The sequence below is a fragment of the Drosophila willistoni genome (assembly GCF_018902025.1).
Source record: "Drosophila willistoni isolate 14030-0811.24 chromosome 2L unlocalized genomic scaffold, UCI_dwil_1.1 Seg168, whole genome shotgun sequence".
NCBI lineage: Eukaryota > Metazoa > Arthropoda > Insecta > Diptera > Drosophilidae > Drosophila > Drosophila willistoni.
The window spans coordinates 13,731,625-13,750,382 of NW_025814047.1; the positions used below are offsets into that span (position 1 = coordinate 13,731,625).

The 18,758-nt window shown below is 36.8% G+C and overlaps 1 protein-coding gene and 1 long non-coding RNA gene across 2 annotated transcripts; both read left to right on the plus strand.

The window, feature by feature from the left end:
• The first annotated feature begins 7,889 nt into the window (after nt 1-7,889).
• On the plus strand, nt 7,890-9,423 carry LOC124459975. The gene is made up of 2 exons (XM_047009910.1): nt 7,890-8,274; nt 8,335-9,423. Exons 1-2 carry the CDS (start codon nt 8,058-8,060, stop codon nt 8,706-8,708), a joined length of 591 nt encoding a protein of 196 aa, XP_046865866.1. The 5' UTR covers nt 7,890-8,057; the 3' UTR covers nt 8,709-9,423.
• Nucleotides 9,424-16,896: 7,473 nt separating this feature from the next.
• On the plus strand, nt 16,897-17,377 carry LOC124459826. Its single transcript, XR_006953830.1, has 3 exons — nt 16,897-17,076; nt 17,167-17,237; nt 17,331-17,377. It is a non-coding gene; the product is annotated as an uncharacterized LOC124459826 (long non-coding RNA).
• Nucleotides 17,378-18,758: the final 1,381 nt, after the last annotated feature.

Genomic DNA, 18,758 nt, shown 5'->3' on the forward strand with positions numbered 1-18,758 from the left:
TTGGGTAAATTTCTCCTACGAATTAAGGTAAGAACTCCAACATGCACTATGTCTTCACTGTTATATAAGTATTATTCAATCTTGTTCTGCTAAAGCCACAATTTCTGGTAGTCTTTGTATTTGCTGCAAAATAGGAATTGACTCTGGTACTATGTTCAACAGACGTGTTTATTTCGACAATACTGTTTTCTTATAAACTAAGATAAATATTTTAAACCAACATATTTCGAACGTGACGACAAGAACAGTCAACTCTTCCACGTCTAACTTTTGAGCACTCTATTATATATTAAAGCAATCGCTTTAAAAGTAACAATGTTATTGATAGCCAGAAGGTCGGAGCTAACTTCGGACATTCGAAATTTCTATACCCTTGCAATTTTTTTTGTCTCTCACCTATTGTCAACGTCAATGTGAAAAAAGGTTTTATTTAAAAAGTCTCATGTTCGCGAATGAACAGCCTACAATTTTAGGCTGCAGCAATCTGGGGATGCAGCATGCTATTTTTTCGTATGTTTGTATGACAATAAAATTCGGCGCAGTCATTAATATGTATATTTGTTGGCTAACGGCTGCGCCCTTGCGGAGCCCCAAACTGCTCGCTTTATATGATGCGGCCTTCGGATGATTTCCACCTAGGCGGCTTTGAGGCACTTGCGATTTGGAAGAAATGAGATGACCAGGTTGACTTCAATCCAGTTGCTTTATTTTCTTAACCTAAAACTATAGTACAATTTTCGGCGGGCACAGAAGGTGCAACAGCATCGACCGAGATTAATTTCAAGAGTAAATTCAAGTACAGCAAAGCATGCTGTCTTTTACAAAATTCAAAGTTCTGGAAATTTCCAAAAAAGAAATTAAAAAGAAAAGAACTGAAGTAACGGATCTCCAAGTTTGCCACTTCAAAGTAACTTGCGCTGTTCTTGGTCTCTCTCTCCCTCTCTCTTCGTTCGTTTTCTCTTTTCAGCAAAGAGAGTCTGGCTTCAGTTGCAGCCCAAACATTCTCCCCCTTTTGATAATGACGATCTTCATCATCAAATTCACGTCCGGAAGACTCCTCTGAAAATAAATCTAAAACGAGAAAGTAACAATTGAACGCAACTGTTAGATTTTCCTTGATCTGCAGCCATTATGGTCTCCTTTGTAATCGTGATAAATATTCCGAATTCCATCTTCTCCAAAACTCTTGTGCATAATGTTGACAATTCTTCCATCGATCAATCAGAGTAACTTTAGTCAATTCCGGAGCAGGAGGTGCTAAAGGCGCTTCACCGATCAGAAAGTGACCGGGTGTTAATACCATTAAATCGTCAGGATCATTTGGGGGACATAACGGTCTTGAATTTAAACAAGACTCAATCTGTGCCAACACAGTTGCCATTTCCTCGAATGTTAAAACTTATTCTCCGAGAGTTCTCTTCAGATGATACTTCATGGACTTCACTCCAGACTCCCACAATCCACCAAAATGTGGCGCTGATGGTGGGTTGAAATGCCAGTTGATTCCTTTTCTCAATAATGTTGGCGCAATATGTTTCGTAATGTACCAACAATATGCCAGTTTGTCTACTTGCAATTTTTTGTTGGCTCCAATAAAACTAGTACCGCAGTCTTTATAAACGTCTGTGCATAGGCCACGTCTGCCAATGAAACGGTTAAATGCCCCTATAAACGCATCTGAGGTCAGATCTCCAACTGGTTCCAAATGAACGGCCTTCGTTACTAGACATACGAACACAGCAATATATCCCTTCTGGGATACACGTCCTCTTCCTTTGCAGGGCGAAATATTTACGGGTCCAGCGTAGTCCACTCCAACGGATGAGAATGCTCTAGAAGGACTTAACCGTACTGCTGGTAACATTCCCATTTTCTAACCTGCAAATTGAGGCTTCATCTTAAAACATGTGATACATTTATGAATTCCAAACCGAACTGCATTGCGTCCATTAACAATCCAGAATTTCTTCCTTATAAAATTCAGCGTTAGTGAGGTTCCACCATGCAAGGTGCAAATATGACTGTAAGATATGACCAGATCTGTGAAAGGATGTTTATACGGATGTTTATATAAGGATATTTTTCATTTATGGGCAACAGGGAATCTCGAAGCCCGCCTCCGAGAAGTAAAACACGTTCGTTCGAATTAAAATACGGATTAAGAGACAGTAGTATGCTGTCCTTTGCTATTACCCTTCCTTCCGATAGCGCCTTCCATTCAGAGTTAAAACGTTCATAACGTAGATATATTTTGCGTTGGAAGCCAAGGTCAAGGCTGTAGTAAGGGCTTCCTAGTAACATCCAAGGCAACCATTCATCATCCAGGGAAGAGTTCCAAGTCCGTGCGTTGGTTGACATGGTATCTTCATTTTCACCTAAGTGCTCCTGTTGATTTGGTGATTTCAGTCCAATTCCTCCCCATAATCCGAGGAAAGCCATTCATTAAAAATTTGAGGATGTTCGAATTGGTTCTTTCTGATCCCAAAGTATAAATTTTTCAAAACAACTCATACGAAAAAGTTTTCTTCGAGTTATCTTTCCATTATATCACAAACTCTTTTTCAGAGATTACCTTAGACAAAAAATTATCATATACATATATATATATATATATAGTATAAACTCATTAGCAAAAACACTTTCTTTCGTTCCGACAAAACTTAAATTCCATTTCTTAAATAAATTCTGGACATTCGAACCAGGGTTGTAAACTGATTTATGATCCATTCGCAAATAAACGCACTAACACTAATTCAGCTTGTAAGATCAATTTATTGGTTGAAGATTGTTTTTTTTCTAATTTTATAAAGTAGTCTAGCCGGGGATGGCTGTCTCTCTATTGCCTCTTGACAGTTCGTCAACATAACGAAATTATAAAATGTTTCGTAATGAAATTTTTATGAAACCAATAACTATATTGTTACCCTTGCAAAAATGTTATATTTATTTTTATCAGTAGTGCGCAAAGCATAGAAGGAAGCGTCTCCGACCATATAAAGTATATATATTTTTGATCAGCCCTAGTATATATAGTCTCTATCAGCGCAAACTCCTCCTATATCCGCTACAGAGCTACAGAACCGAAATTTTGCATGTAGGCTTGATATACATGTACAGTATATTCTGCACAGGTATATCTCGAATTCAGCCGTATCGGACCACTATCATACAGCTCCCATACAAACGGCAAAGTCACGAACTGTGACTTTTCTCAATGGCTTCGCTTTATTCAGAGCTATTGACATGAAATTAAATATTGGTGAGTTTATTACATCTATAAACGACTGTGTCAAATTTGATCAAGATCGGGTAACTATATCATATAGCTATAGTTTCTATGGGAGCTCCCATAGAAACGATCCGTCGAAAACAGTGACTTTTGTTAATTGCTTCGTTACTTTCCTATGTTAAGATTGTTAGCCGTTTTTTATCAACCATTATACTTTTTAGAAAAACGTTAAAATGTTTTTCCACTTTGAAGGCTATAATTAAGGAAAGAGTAACAAAAAACTTCCAAGGGTTTACAAAGTTTTGACTATTTTTTTCAGCAAGCCTCTAGTAGAAGCCGGCGACTACAAGCGTCGCACCTAGTATGTCGACCAGGTGGACAACGAAGATAACTGAAGCTTGTCCTGCAAGTGCTATTTTTGAACTGTTTTATTTTCTGCAAATTTTACGCGATAGTGGTGTATAATGATACTTTTTATATGAGATTACAAATATGTGTACATATTGTCCACAGGTGACTATTTGCCGTTTTCTATTAATAAAGAGTAATATCCTTAGTATGTATATAGAAAAAGTTTTTTTTTTTGCGGTCAGCGGGTAAAACAATTGATAATACCTACCTATACCTACCTATACCTACCTACTGTCTTATCTTTGGACCCCAATCAGTTTTGACTACGATGTGCAGATTAAACGTGTATCCAAACATGAAGTGTGTCATCGATATTGGGTAAATTTCTCCTACGAATTAAGGTAAGAACTCCAACATGCACTATGTCTTCACTGTTATATAAGTATTATTCAATCTTGTTCTGCTAAAGCCACAATTTCTGGTAGTCTTTGTATTTGCTGCAAAATAGGAATTGACTCTGGTACTATGTTCAACAGACATGTTTATTTCGACAATACTGTTTTCTTATAAACTAAGATAAATATTTTAAACCAACATATTTCGAACGTGACGACAAGAACAGTCAACTCTTCCACGTCTAACTTTTGAGCACTCTATTATATATTAAAGCAATCGCTTTAAAAGTAACAATGTTATTGATAGCCAGAAAGTCGGAGCTAACTTCGGACATTCGAAATTTCTATACCCTTGCAATTTTTTTTGTCTCTCACCTATTGTCAACGTCAATGTGAAAAAAGGTTTTATTTAAAAAGTCTCATGTTCGCGAATGAACAGCCTACAATTTTAGGCTGCAGCAATCTGGGGATGCAGCATGCTATTTTTTCGTATGTTTGTATGACAATAAAATTCGGCGCAGTCATTAATATGTATATTTGTTGGCTAACGGCTGCGCCCTTGCGGAGCACCAAACTGCTCGCTTTATATGATGCGGCCTTCGGATGATTTCCACCTAGGCGGCTTTGAGGCACTTGCGATTTGGAAGAAATGAGATGACCAGGTTGACTTCAATCCAGTTGCTTTATTTTCTTAACCTAAAACTATAGTACAATTTTCGGCGGGCACAGAAGGTGCAACAGCATCGACCGAGATTAATTTCAAGAGTAAATTCAAGTACAGCAAAGCATGCTGTCTTTTACAAAATTCAAAGTTCTGGAAATTTCCATAGAAGAAATTAAAAAGAAATGAACTGAAGTAACGGATCTCCAAGTTTGCCACTTCAAAGTAACTTCCGCTGTTCTTGGTCTCTCTCTCCCTCTCTCTTCGTTCGTTTTCTCTTTTCAGCAAAGAGAGTCTGGCTTCAGTTGCAGCCCAAACATTCTCCCCCTTTTGATAATGACGATCTTCATCATCAAATTCACGTCCGGAAGACTCCTCTGAAAAGAAATCTAAAACGAGAAAGTAACAATTGAACGCTTAGGTGTAGGTCTGGTGTCATTCTCTATCCAATTCTCCTGAATAGGCAATGGACAGAGTTTGGCTACCGGTCGTTTCATGAGTCCTTTGACTGTCTTCAAAGTCACCACTCTCACTAGTCCATCGGGTCCTGCATGTGTCTCCATAACCCGACCTAGACGCCATTGATGAGAAGGGAATCGCTCGTCCCTGATGAGCACTATGCATCCAACTGTTAGATTTTCCTTGATCTGCAGCCATTATGGTCTCCTTTGTAATCGTGATAAATATTCCGAATTCCATCTTCTCCAAAACTCTTGTGCATAATGTTGACAATTCTTCCATCGATCAATCAGAGTAACTTTAGTCAATTCCGGAGCAGGAGGTGCTAAAGGCGCTTCACCATTAAATCGTCTGGATCATTTGGGGGACATAACGGTCTTGAATTTAAACAAGACTCAATCTGTGCCAACACAGTTGCCATTTCCTCGAATGTTAAAACTTATTCTCCGAGAGTTCTCTTCAGATGATACTTCATGGACTTCACTCCAGACTCCCACAATCCACCAAAATGTGGCGCTGATGGTGGGATACACGTCCTCTTCCTTTGCAGGGCGAAATATTTACGGGTCCAGCGTAGTCCACTCCAACGGATGAGAATGCTCTAGAAGGACTTAACCGTACTGCTGGTAACATTCCCATTTTCTAACCTGCAAATTGAGGCTTCATCTTAAAACATGTGATACATTTATGAATTCCAAACCGAACTGCATTGCGTCCATTAACAATCCAGAATTTCTTCCTTATAAAATTCAGCGTTAGTGAGGTTCCACCATGCAAGGTGCAAATATGACTGTAAGATATGACCAGATCTGTGAAAGGATGTTTATACGGATGTTTATATAAGGATATTTTTCATTTATGGGCAACAGGGAATCTCGAAGCCCGCCTCCGAGAAGTAAAACACGTTCGTTCGAATCAAAATACGGATTAAGAGACAGTAGTATGCTGTCCTTTGCTATTACCCTTCCTTCCGATAGCGCCTTCCATTCAGAGTTAAAACGTTCATAACGTAGATATATTTTGCGTTGGAAGCCAAGGTCAAGGCTGTAGTAAGGGCTTCCTAGTAACATCCAAGGCAACCATTCATCATCCAGGGATGAGTTCCAAGTCCGTGCGTTGGTTGACATGGTATCTTCATTTTCACCTAAGTGCTCCTGTTGATTTGGTGATTTCAGTCCAATTCCTCCCCATAATCCGAGGGAAGCCATTCATTAAAAATTTGAGGATGTTCGAATTGGTTCTTTCTGATCCCAAAGTATAAATTTTTCAAAACAACTCATAAGAAAAAGTTTTCTTCGAGTTATCTTTCCATTATTTCACAAACTCTTTTTCAGAGATTACCTTAGACAAACGATTTACTAAATATTGAACTAAAACAAAAAGCGTCATTCCATCTGTCGTTTTTGATATCTTCCACCAAGTTTCTCCATTACCGTCTGGGTCCTCAATTTTTCTACAAGAAACAAGATGTGTCCCATAAATGCAGAGGAAAATTATCATATCTATATATATAAAATTCTCGAGTGTGTTTGTGTTTGTTACAAAACTACTCCGAAACGGCTCGACCGATTCTCACGAAATTTTTTATGCAGATCGTGTAGGACTGAGAATAGGCCAACATCTATTTTTTATACCTAAATAATAACGAGCTCACGATTAAAACTGACTAACTGTGCTGGATATCTGAACTACCCTGTGTTTTATACGAGTGAAATTAGACACACGGCCTACTTGATAAGAGATGAAATTCAACAAAAATAATTTAAATCTTCCAATCGAAACAGGCCGTGAAAAACCATATACAACGTTGAGACTTTCTAGATTTCAGTAAGGTGATGTACACTGTTGAGTTCACACGGCTTCGCTTGAGGATTTCCGTATACAAAAATTTAATTTTCCAGTTTTTTTTTCGGAACAAACAGTTGAAATTTTCTTTTAATTTCAGGACAAGCGTTCTGTCGCTGTCGCCGAGTGTGGTTCGGTGGAAGGCGCGCACAAGAATTGTGCGTCTCGAGTTCAGTCGTTGTTACAACTCGAGTGCGACCGAACTCGCTGCGCTAATTATTGATCAAGAAAATAATACACGTTATACACCAATCAGTTTTCCAACTTGATTTATTACAACAATGCCACGAACACGCAGGGGGGCTAATTTGAGTCGTCAAACAAACAGATCTAGAGGCATGCAAGATAGAAGAGCAATAAGATCAAATGCAGAAAGGCAACAAAGTAATGCAGATGTCCGTGTAAGAATGGCGCAGTTACGAGATGAGCGAAACCAACAAAGACAATTGGAACGAAGAGAAGCGCGCAGATTCGTAGCCAACAGACGTAGAGGGATTGACCAACATCAACAAGTACTTCGAGCATTTACATCACATTCATTTCTTCGACTAGCATTTCAGTATGAGCCTGATGTTGAATATTACGCTCATTCCAAAGTGGTAATTGGTACATTGGACAAGGAATGCCCGCACTGTCAAGCCCTTAAATTTAAAAATGAGCCAATTGGGATGTGTTGCTCATCAGGAAAAGTGAAACTTCCAGAAATTGAAACACCTCCGGAACCATTGCACGGCCTCCTTATTGGTACTGATCCAAATTCTTCGCTGTTCTTGCGTTCAATTCGGCAATTCAATTCATGTTTTCAAATGACATCGTTCGGAGCAACGGAAATAGTTAAAAATACTGCTGCAAATGGTCAACAATTTAATTCCATATTCAAAATCAAAGGCCAAATTTACCACAAAGTCGGCTCATTACTACCAATGCCAAACGAACCTTATAAAGTTTTACAAATTTACTTTATGGGTGGCGAGGACTCCGAACGGGCACTCGCCAATCGCGTGAATACACGTTGCAACTATAATCACCTCAATTCACCATTTGCAACGCGCATTGCAGCGAGCTGGACGCTCTGTTAAATGAGCACAACGAATTGTTGAAATTATTCAAATCACATATGCATAAGCTACAAAGTGACAAACACGCTATTTTCATCAATCCTGATAGAACACCAGCTGGAGGGCATATACAAATCGTGATTCGAAGAAGAAATAATTCTCTTCAGTCCATTCCTGATACCCATCGTTTATATGATGCTCTCCAATATCCACTCATTTTTTGGAAGGGACAAGACGGATATTGCATAAACCTTAAGCAACGAGATCCGGTAACAGGTAATTCATTCATTAAGAATATGAAAACTCTTCAATTAATACATGGATATACTATTATAGGAACCGAAACAAACAAGAATATTAGCTCAAAGGATTTCTATTCGTTTCGGTTGATGATTAGACGTGGTCAGGATAATATCATTCTACGATGTCGTGAGCTTTGCCAACAATTTATGGTCGATATGTACGTCAAGATAGAGAGTGAACGACTACGATACTTGCGATTTAACCAACAGAAGCTGCGTGCGGAAGAATACATTCACTTGCGAGATGCTATTGCCAGCAACGCTGATACTGCCGAAATCGGTAACTCTGTCATCCTACCATCATCGTACATAGGTAGTCCACGTCACATGCAAGAATACATACAGGATGCTATGGATATAATATGGATAATATGGACGACCTTGCTTTTTTATTACTTTTACATGTAATCCAAAATGGCAGGAAATTACATCGTTATTACCTGGACAAAGTGCAATACATCGTCATGACAGGGCATGTGAACATGCGCGTTCAAACGCTTCAGGATCCATCCGCCGAAACTTTTTCGAAACAGCTATTAGATATTGGCAATGGGAAAGTTGCCGTACATGAAAATACTGGATCAATAAAATTACCAACCGGTTTTTGCACAATCGTCCACTCGCAAGATGTTCTCATCGACTGTATATTTCCCGATGTACACACACAATATATAAATCTTGAGTGGCTGGCAGAAAGAGCCATTTTAGCAGCGAAAAATGTGGACGTTCATGGATTAATTTTAAAGATACAACAATTGTTGCCAACAGACTCTGTGTCATACAAATCTGTTGATACAGTTTGCAATACTATCGAAGCTGTAAATTACCAAGTAGAATTTTTGAATTCCTTGGATTGAACCCACCACGGCTGTGCAATGGCACACGATTGGTTATTAAAAAATTAATGAAGAACGTGATTCAGGCCACCATTTTAAATGGCAAGTTTCAAGCTAAAAGGTAACACGAAATTCTTTGACTGTTAGGCGTTACGAAGTTAGCCGGGTTTGCTAGTACATATATATATATGTAGTATAAACTCATTAGCAAAAACACTTTCTTTCGTTCCGACAAAACTTAAATTCCATTTCTTAAATAAATTCTGGACATTCGAACCAGGGTTGTAAACCGATTTATGATCCATTCGCAAATAAACGCACTAACACTAATTCAGCTTGTAAGATCAATTTATTGGTTGAAGATTGTTTTTTTTTCTAATTTTATAAAGTAGTCTAGCCGGGGATGGCTGTCTCTCTATTGCCTCTTGACAGTTCGTCAACATAACGAAATTATAAAATGTTTCGTAATGAAATTTTTATGAAACCAATAACTATATTGTTACCCTTGCAAAAATGTTATATTTATTTTTATCAGTAGTGCGCAAAGCATAGAAGGAAACGTCTCCGACCATATAAAGTATATATATTTTTGATCAGCCCGACGAGTTCAAAAAGGTATGTCCGTCCGTCTGGATCAGCGCAAACTCCTCCTATATCCGCTACAGAGCTACAGAACTGAAATTTTGCATGTAGGCTTGATATACAAGTACAGTGTATTCTGCACAGGTATATCTCGAATTCAGCCGTATCGGACCACTATCATACAGCTCCCATACAAACGGCAAAGTCACGAACTGTGACTTTTCTCAATGGCTTCGCTTTATTCAGAGCTATTGACATGAAATTAAATATTGGTGAGTTTATTACATCTATAAACGACTGTGTCAAATTTGATCAAGATCGGGTAACTATATCATATAGCTATAGTTTCTATGGGAGCTCCCATAGAAACGATCCGTCGAAAACAGTGACTTTTGTTAATTGCTTCGTTACTTTCCTATGTTAAGATTGTTAGCCGTTTTTTATCAACCATTATACTTTTTAGAAAAACGTTAAAATGTTTTTCCACTTTGAAGGCTATAATTAAGGAAAGAGTAACAAAAAACTTCCAAGGGTTTACAAAGTTTTGACTATTTTTTTGCAGCAAGCCTCTAGTAGAAGCCGGCGACTACAAGCGTCGCACCTAGTATGTCGACCAGGTGGACAACGAAGATAACTGAAGCTTGTCCTGTAAGTGATATTTTTGAACTGTTTTATTTTCTGCAAATTTTACGCGATAGAGGTGTATCATGATACTTTTTACATGAGATTACAAATATGTGTACATATTGTCCACAGGTGACTATTTGCCGTTTTCTATTAATAAAGAGTAATATCCTTAGTATGTATATAGAAAAAGTTGTTTTTTTTTTTGCGGTAATAATACCTGCGGTGATAATACCTACCTATACCTACCTACTGTCTTATCTTTGGACCCCAATCAGTTTTGACTACGATGTGCAGATTAAACGTGTATCCAAACATGAAGTGTGTCATCGATATTGGTAAGGTAAGAACTCCAACATGCACTATGTCTTCACTATTATATAAGTATTATTCAATCTTGTTCTGCTAAAGCCACAATTTCTGGTAGTCTTTGTATTTGCTGCAAAATAGGAATTGACTCTGGTACTATGTTCAACAGACATGTTTATTTCGACAATACTGTTTTCTTATAAACTAAGATAAATATTTTAAACCAACATATTTCGAACGTGACGACAAGAACAGTCAACTCTTCCACGTCTAACTTTTGAGCACTCTATTATATATTAAAGCAATCGCTTTAAAAGTAACAATGTTATTGATAGCCAGAAAGTCGGAGCTAACTTCGGACATTCAAAATTTCTATACCCTTGCAATTTTTTTTGTCTCTCACCTATTGTCAAAGTCAATGTGAAAAAAGGTTTAATTTGAAAAGTCTCATGTTCGCGAATGAACAGCCTACAATCTTAGGCTGCAGCAATCTGGGGATGCAGCATGCTATTTGTTCGTATGTTTGTATGACAATAAAATTCGGCGCAGTCATTAATATGTATATTTGTTGGCTAACGGCTGCGCCCTTGCGGAGCCCCAAACTGCTCGCTTTATATGATGCGGCCTTCGGATGATTTCCACCGAGGCGGCTTTGAGGCACTTGCGATTTGGAAGAAATGAGATGACCAGGTTGACTTCAATCCAGTTGCTTTATCTTCTTAACCTAAAACTATAGTACAATTGTCGGCGGGCACAGAAGGTGCAACCGCGTCGACTGAGATTAATTTCAAGAGTAAATTCAAGTACAGCAAACCACGCTGTCTTTTACAAAATTCAAAGTTTTGGAAATTTCCATAGAAGAAATAAGAAAGAAAAGAATTGAAGTAACGGATCTCCAAGTTTGTCCCTTCAAAGTAACTTGCGCTGTTCTTGGTCTCTCTCTCTCTCTCTTCGTTCGTTTTCTCTTTTCAGCAAAGAGAGTCTGGCTTCAGTTGCAGCCCAAACAATATTTATTTATTTATTTACATCAACTAACACCGCAGTCGACGAAAAAGCTTAAGCTAAATAACAGATAACAATTAATTGAAGAAAGTAAGCTTAGCCTTATACACAACTAAACATCCCCGACCCGGTGGAGGTGTTTTATTTGCACAAGGTGCCAGCTATGCCCCGATTCACAGCCAAGGTCAGGGATGAGTTGCAAGCAGTGCGATGTCCAAAATATATTCAGTGGTTTCGTTGTAGATGATTGAAAAGTATAGCGCGAAGACAAGTGACAGAAAGATGAGGAGAGATAAGGTGAGAAACGAAAAGATTCGTGAAGAGAGTAATTAGTCAGACATATACTAAGGTGAATAGGAAAAACTTCTGGTCCGACGTGACGACACAAAAATATAAAGTATCTAGTAAATTAGTAGAAATGACTTCACCGTTGAAAAGTTTATGGAGAAAGAGAATGCCAAATACGAGCCTACGGGTCCCAATCAAGACCGCGTAACGCGAACTTTAAGAATTGCTTCTGAACCGATTCAATACTACGCTGGTGAACATCATATTCCGGGTTCCGCACTGGCGAGCAATATTCTAGAGTAATGCGAACTAACGAACTGTATAAAACCTTTCTTACGTAGGGGTCGACAAACTCTTTGTCAAAACGTTTTATGAAGCCAAGAAGACTGCATGCTCTATTGTCAATTGAAGATATATGAAAATTAAATGAATGTTTTGGGTCAAAAATAACGCCTATGTCTTTGAATGATGGTACACAATCTAACAGATCCGACTTACTAGAAAAATGAGCTAGGAACGGAGACAAATGACTGAATGTCACAAAAGAGCACTTTGAGGCGTTAAGGTATAATTTATTAACGTGGCACCAATCACAGAATGCATAGAGATCTGATTGGAAAGAAGGATCATTACAGGAATAACAAATCTTGATAGCAAATCATTTATAAACAGGGTAAATAACAGTGGGCCCAGATGCCTTGACGGTCACCTGAGGTAACTCGAACATTTTTTGATTTTGAGGAACGAAAAGACACCTTTTGGGTTCTGCCAATAAGATACGTTTTTTAAATAAGACAATAGTTTCGAGGAAAAGCGCATGATGTTAAGTTTCGCGAGAAGCAGAGAATAATCCACCGTATCAAACGCCTTACTAAAGTCGTTATAAATAAGATCAGTTTGACACTTTTTGCGGAAGCCATTGTGTACACAGGTAGTCAATTCTAAAAGGTTGGTAAGCGACGAACGGTCTTTCATGAAGCCATGCTGACAAGGCGAAATAGTGGAACTAGATAGGTGTTGAAGGTAAGACGTGATAATTTCCTCAAACAGCTTAGGTGTTGCGGAAAGTTTGGCAATGCCACGGTAGTAGGAAATATCTGATTTATTCCCCTTTTTATAATAGGAATAATAAAAGACTCCTTCCAAGTATCAGGAAAGCTACGAGTCTCACTCGATATAAAGAATAACCGAGATAAAGGCTTAGATACGGAAAAGAAATCTATTTTAAGGATGCGACTAGATTACAGGCCCGGGTACAAAGGAAGACGTCGTAGTAATACTACTAGGAAAAAACATACAATTTGATTGATTGATGGATTGAGAAGTGATAGGATGTGGAATGTAGAATAAGTCGACTGAAAGAATCTAGCAAACAGATCTGCAATATCGGAATCATTATTAGCAATCTGAACATTACGTCTGAAGGTGGAAAGTAGTAAATTAGAGCGTCGTTTAGAATTAACAAAGTTGTAAAATCTTTTGGGGTCCTAATAGAATTTAACCCCACAGCTCAAATTATAATTATTGTAGCATTGAGTATCTAAGAGACAAAATTGAGATTTCGCTACACAATAATTTGCATAGTCATGTCGCGAACGGTTTGTTAAAGCTTTTAAAATATCTCGATTTATTGTTACGGAAATTAGACAGCCTACAGCCCACAGCGTGTGAACCAGACCGGCTTACTGGAGACGGTAGAGACATTCACATAAAGAACGCATTTATCAATTAGAAAATTAAGAGCAGAGTAGAAAAAATTCAAAAGAGGAAATAAGGTTGCTCAGAAGACTGAAATTTGTTTTACGAAAACATCTATGACGAGAAACTGATTTGTTATTAAAGGTATTAGTAACGGAATTGTAAGAAATAATAACTTCAATGGTAGAGAGAGAAAGACCTTCAGGCTTCACAAGCGGCTGTGCTCAAAATACAGAACTAACAGTGGGATCCGAGAGAAAAACAATATCAAGGATTCTTTTAGACGAGTTAAGTAAAGAATTCAACTGGTATAGGAGACATTCTAGTAGGCTATCAGGTAAGACAGATTATCATCAACCAGCCAAGAAATATTAGGCAAGTTAAATCACCTAAAACTATAAGGAAATCACGATCTTTAAGACGACTAAAAATAATTTGCAAAGCATCAGCATGGTGCATGTAGGTCATGATATCAGAAGCTGGAGGAATATATGAACAAGAAATGTATAAGCTATAGAATACAGGATTAACCTTCCTTCCTTAACTAACCGTAGAATTATGCTTGGTGTTATTTTTATGCACAAACTCTTAATTGGTGCTATTGACTCGCCTGAGTTATTGGCTCAGGTAAATCTGTCGGTACCATGTAGACGGAGTAGACATCCTTTGAAACCTTTATCCCTTGGTCGTTGTTCTTCTAACTATGCCATGCATGAATCTTTTAGGGTCCTCTGCTCTGATTACAACCTTCTATTCCCTGTAATCGGCTCAGAGTTTTCTATTAATATGCTTAAAACATGTATCCTATCCCATTTAGTTAATAGATAGCTATAATATTATTTGTTTGTCTGGTTTTTCGAAATAAAGCTATTAGAAAGAATTCCGTTATCCAAAACAGAGGAGCTGAGTCAAGTTTCAGAAAAAACTAATTAGTCAGCCGAAAAGGTTTGGCTATCACAGAACAGTTTCAAGAGCTTGGTAAGTAGTCCTCTTACATTTTGATAATGAATGTGCAGTGTATTTAAGCCTATATGCCAAATTTCAGTAGCTTTTACGGTGTGATATAAATAATATAACCTTCCTTCGTATGATTTAAAATTAACGTTTGCCTAAGTGCTGTGTATCAGTGGTGTCTTAGTATTAAAGGTCGAAGTCAAAAAATAGTTCCAAGCTTGTTTTTCCTCCAAAATTTGAATTTGTGTTCATCACAAATAAAATTTTTTATTATTTTGAATGACTATATAATGTTTTTTTAATGTTTGAGTTCGATTTTTAAACATAATAAAAATAAAAGGAAAATGTATAAAAATCGCCCGGATCGGACCACTATATCATTTAGTGATTACAACGGGTAACGTATAGTCTTGGCTGGTCATGCAGTAGCTGGATATCGGCTGGCACGCATTTCCGGCACTAGCTCGTCGACAAGGGGGTGTAGTTCTGCCGAAACCCAGTTACCACAATTATTTATATTTCGCCGATCTGCCTGCTTATCTCATTGCTATATTATTAAAAAAGAGCGTGCATGCGACAAGAGAGAGAGAATACAAAAAAAAATCAAAGAAAAGAAAGATAGAAAAGAAAGATAGAAAAAAAGATAGAATTTCCTACGCTGATAATGCAAGGTGCATTTTTATAATCGCAATCACTGGTGGTTTTGTGATTGACCTTTGACCACCCTTCCTATGATCATCGGCCGCTTGAAGCTTTAGCTTCAGATGATCCCTTCTTTCCTTTACTGGGGAGACATGTTTAGATAGATGAATTCAACGATAAATTTTAAACAGACATTATAAATTTATATTACTTATCTAAGAGAAAAAAATTTAGATTATTAAACATATTTATCAAAAAAAACAAAAAAAAGTTATCAAAAAAAATAAAAGAAAATTGATTGCCCTTACAAATAGACAGAAAAAAAAATCATCAAAATTTATTAACAAAACAAAACGTCGGCAAGAAGTACCGCTATTTCAGCAAAAGTATCTCAAAATAAAAACAAGAATTAGCGCTAGCAACAGCTGTAGACTAGGCGCACAGACAATTTAGCAATGTGGCTAAGCCAAGAAAGAACATACAAAAAAAAAACGATTTGCCCACGCATAATAACGGCAAATATCTCTATGCTTGTTGTTGGGGATTTTTTTTTCTCTTTGTTTTGTTTTATGTTGGGAAGATTACTTTATTTATTTTATAGAAAAAGGGCAGGAGCAAGGGGTGAAGAATATTTTTCGTACAGAAATAAATATTGTGTGCATATTACTTACAGCTTTATTCTCCAACGTCGAAAGCGCTTTCTCCGTACTGCTGTTTTTAAGGAAAGAAAAGAAAATAAAAAAAATATTCTAACACCGAATATGCATACCCTGTAATTTTATATTGAGCCTATCCATGTACATAAATAAGTGATTTTAGTTGTTGTTTTTTTTTTCCTTTTTTTTTTTTTGTATGGTTTTTTCTGCTGACTTTACCGATTGCCTTTACCTTTCATATTTCCAAATTTAATTATTTTTACTTATGTATATTTAATCACTAGAGTACTTGGCCATTCGACCCAAAAAAAAAAAAACACTAACAAAAAAAATTAATTTATAGTTTTTTTCTATACCTACCTTTTTTTTTTTTTGTTTATTAAGTTACTTCCCAGCTCTTGCTGAATAGACGATTTATTTTGCCTCCCCGATCTTAAGGGTTAACGCCAACGTCAATGCAGTAATTGAACGTTACAAAATTGAAAGAATAGAAAGAAATTTTACAATTATATGTTTTTTCGATTTGTAGACGTTGTTATCGATTTTTTGTTTTTTCGTTATCGATGCTCTTATCACTAATGATAAAAACATATGGTTGTTAGTTGTGATGATATACATATTATTGTTTTGCTTAGTATGTTTTTAGTTCATAAATCAATGTTAGCTAATCTTGCGAATGATGTTAATAATGTTATAGTTATAGTTGTTAATTGGCTCCTCAGCGAGAAACTGATAAATGTCATTGTATCGTAGTAGGCTTGGAAATTTGTTTCTTATGAGCGTAAATTTGGTGCATTTTAATAATAAGTGGGATATATCTTCTTTTACATTGCAGGTGTCACATAAATCACTGTTGTTTATATTCATTTTATAAAGTGTATGTTTGTCGAATGCATGTCCGCTTAGTATTCTGTTTAATTGTTTTATTTCCAAGGAATGCACACTGAATTGCCAAATAAGTGGCATAAAGTCTAAAATTTTGTGGAAGCAAATAAATAGGAAAAATCGATGATCGCTTTTACCAAACATGCAACCCTGTCATTCTGATCAAGCTTCAAAGTCAGGTGATTAGTCAGCTGATGCCTGCGACAAAATTGGCGGGAAATTTTTATTCACTTTGAGCGCTTGGCAAATTTACACAAAAGAAAAATAAGATACTGCAAAAACAGGATTTTGGAGGCCAAGGTATGTAGAATGGATAAAACAAAACAATTTGATGTTCAAATTTATTATATTTTATATATGTGTACTGTTTTGTATTGTCCAAAAATATAGAAAACTAAACATATGTGTTCGTCTTCTGTGGAGTAAAAACTAACATTCTGCGTGTTTCTGCCATATGTAATGTATGTGAAAATAAAGTAGAGAGTGTGTATAAAAAGTTAGTAATAATCTTGTTTGCGGCTTTTTGCGGCTCTGGCGGTATTTTGAACTTGTAGATCATGTTGAGTTCTGGCATTCAACGCTGCTGGACGTATGAATGGACAGCGGCCGCAACTCTGCCGTTGTTGCAAACTGGATATTTGGCCAATTGACAGAAATAAATAATAACAATATATATATAAAATTATATTACTATCACTAATACATAAAAAAATATTAAAATTGTTGTACTTTATATGTAGTTCTCACACTTTACTTTGTGATCACGTATACGCACTGTTGTCTTATATGGGCTATTGGGGTAGGCGTGGTCAACTGAACTTTAAACTTTGTTTCAATATTTAGAGTGCTATTCTTATCAAAGATACCGAGTTTCAGCTCGATATTTGCGTTATTCGACTTTATGCCACTTATTTGGCAATTCAGCCCAGTGTGGAATGGAAGGATTCTTTTTTATGGAACCATGCAGCCGACGAAACAAAAGGAAATAACAAACAATATCCTTTGTTTCGAAGCAAAAAGCATTATACTCATATTCCCAGTCAGATTTAATTTTGTTATATAAATTATTAATCGCGTCATTTATAGGCCATCTTGCTGAGATAAGGACTCCATTCGTTCTAGCGTTCTTTGCTGCAGCGTCCACTTGGTCGTTTTCTTGTATGTCGACGTGGCTTGGTATGCGGTGGATTTCAATACTGGTTACAAAAATTTCATCTACTTTTTTCGAAATATCTAAAGCTAAGCAGTTGTCGCTGTGTTTTTTGTTTAAGGACTGAATGGACCCCAAGCTGTCTGTTAGAATAGCAATTTTTTGAAAATGATTTTCAATTGCAAAGTCTATTGCTTTTCCTATAGCAATAAGTTCTGCGGTCAACGATGATCTGGTGGTGTTTGAATTTTTGTGTGTAAAGGCACTGCCCATAAAATCCTCTGACACTGAGCCATCTGTAAAAAAAATTTCATATCCTCACTCACGGAGTGTGTTAAGTTTATCTCCGAGTAGAGCAGAAATAGTTTCTTTATTGGCAGATTTTTTATTATGGCAGGTTCCTTTGAAGAAGTTAGGGTCAAAAGTAAATTTATGTGATGAGGGTCTGTTAATGTTAATATTTCCTGTAGTATCGAATATCTCTTTATATTCAATGTATACTTTTCCATAGCTAGTGCTTTTAGCCATGAAATTGTTAGATAATAAATTGGCTGCTGGAAGCCCAAAAGCAAAAATGAAGTGTAAAACTGAAGATTTCCTGGCGTTAAATGTTAAGTTTATTGAATTGCATAGCTCCATAAAATCTTTATTTTTTTGTTCAAGTGTGTTTCTAGCCGTCAGGAAGTCTCTATGAAATGTTATTAGAAAGAAATCATCAGCATACTGAAATAAAATACTATTATTGACATTGATTGTGTGTAGGTCAGCTGTGTATAGGTTAAATAATATTGGACTAAGGCAGCTGCCTTGGCTAACACCTTTTTTCACATTG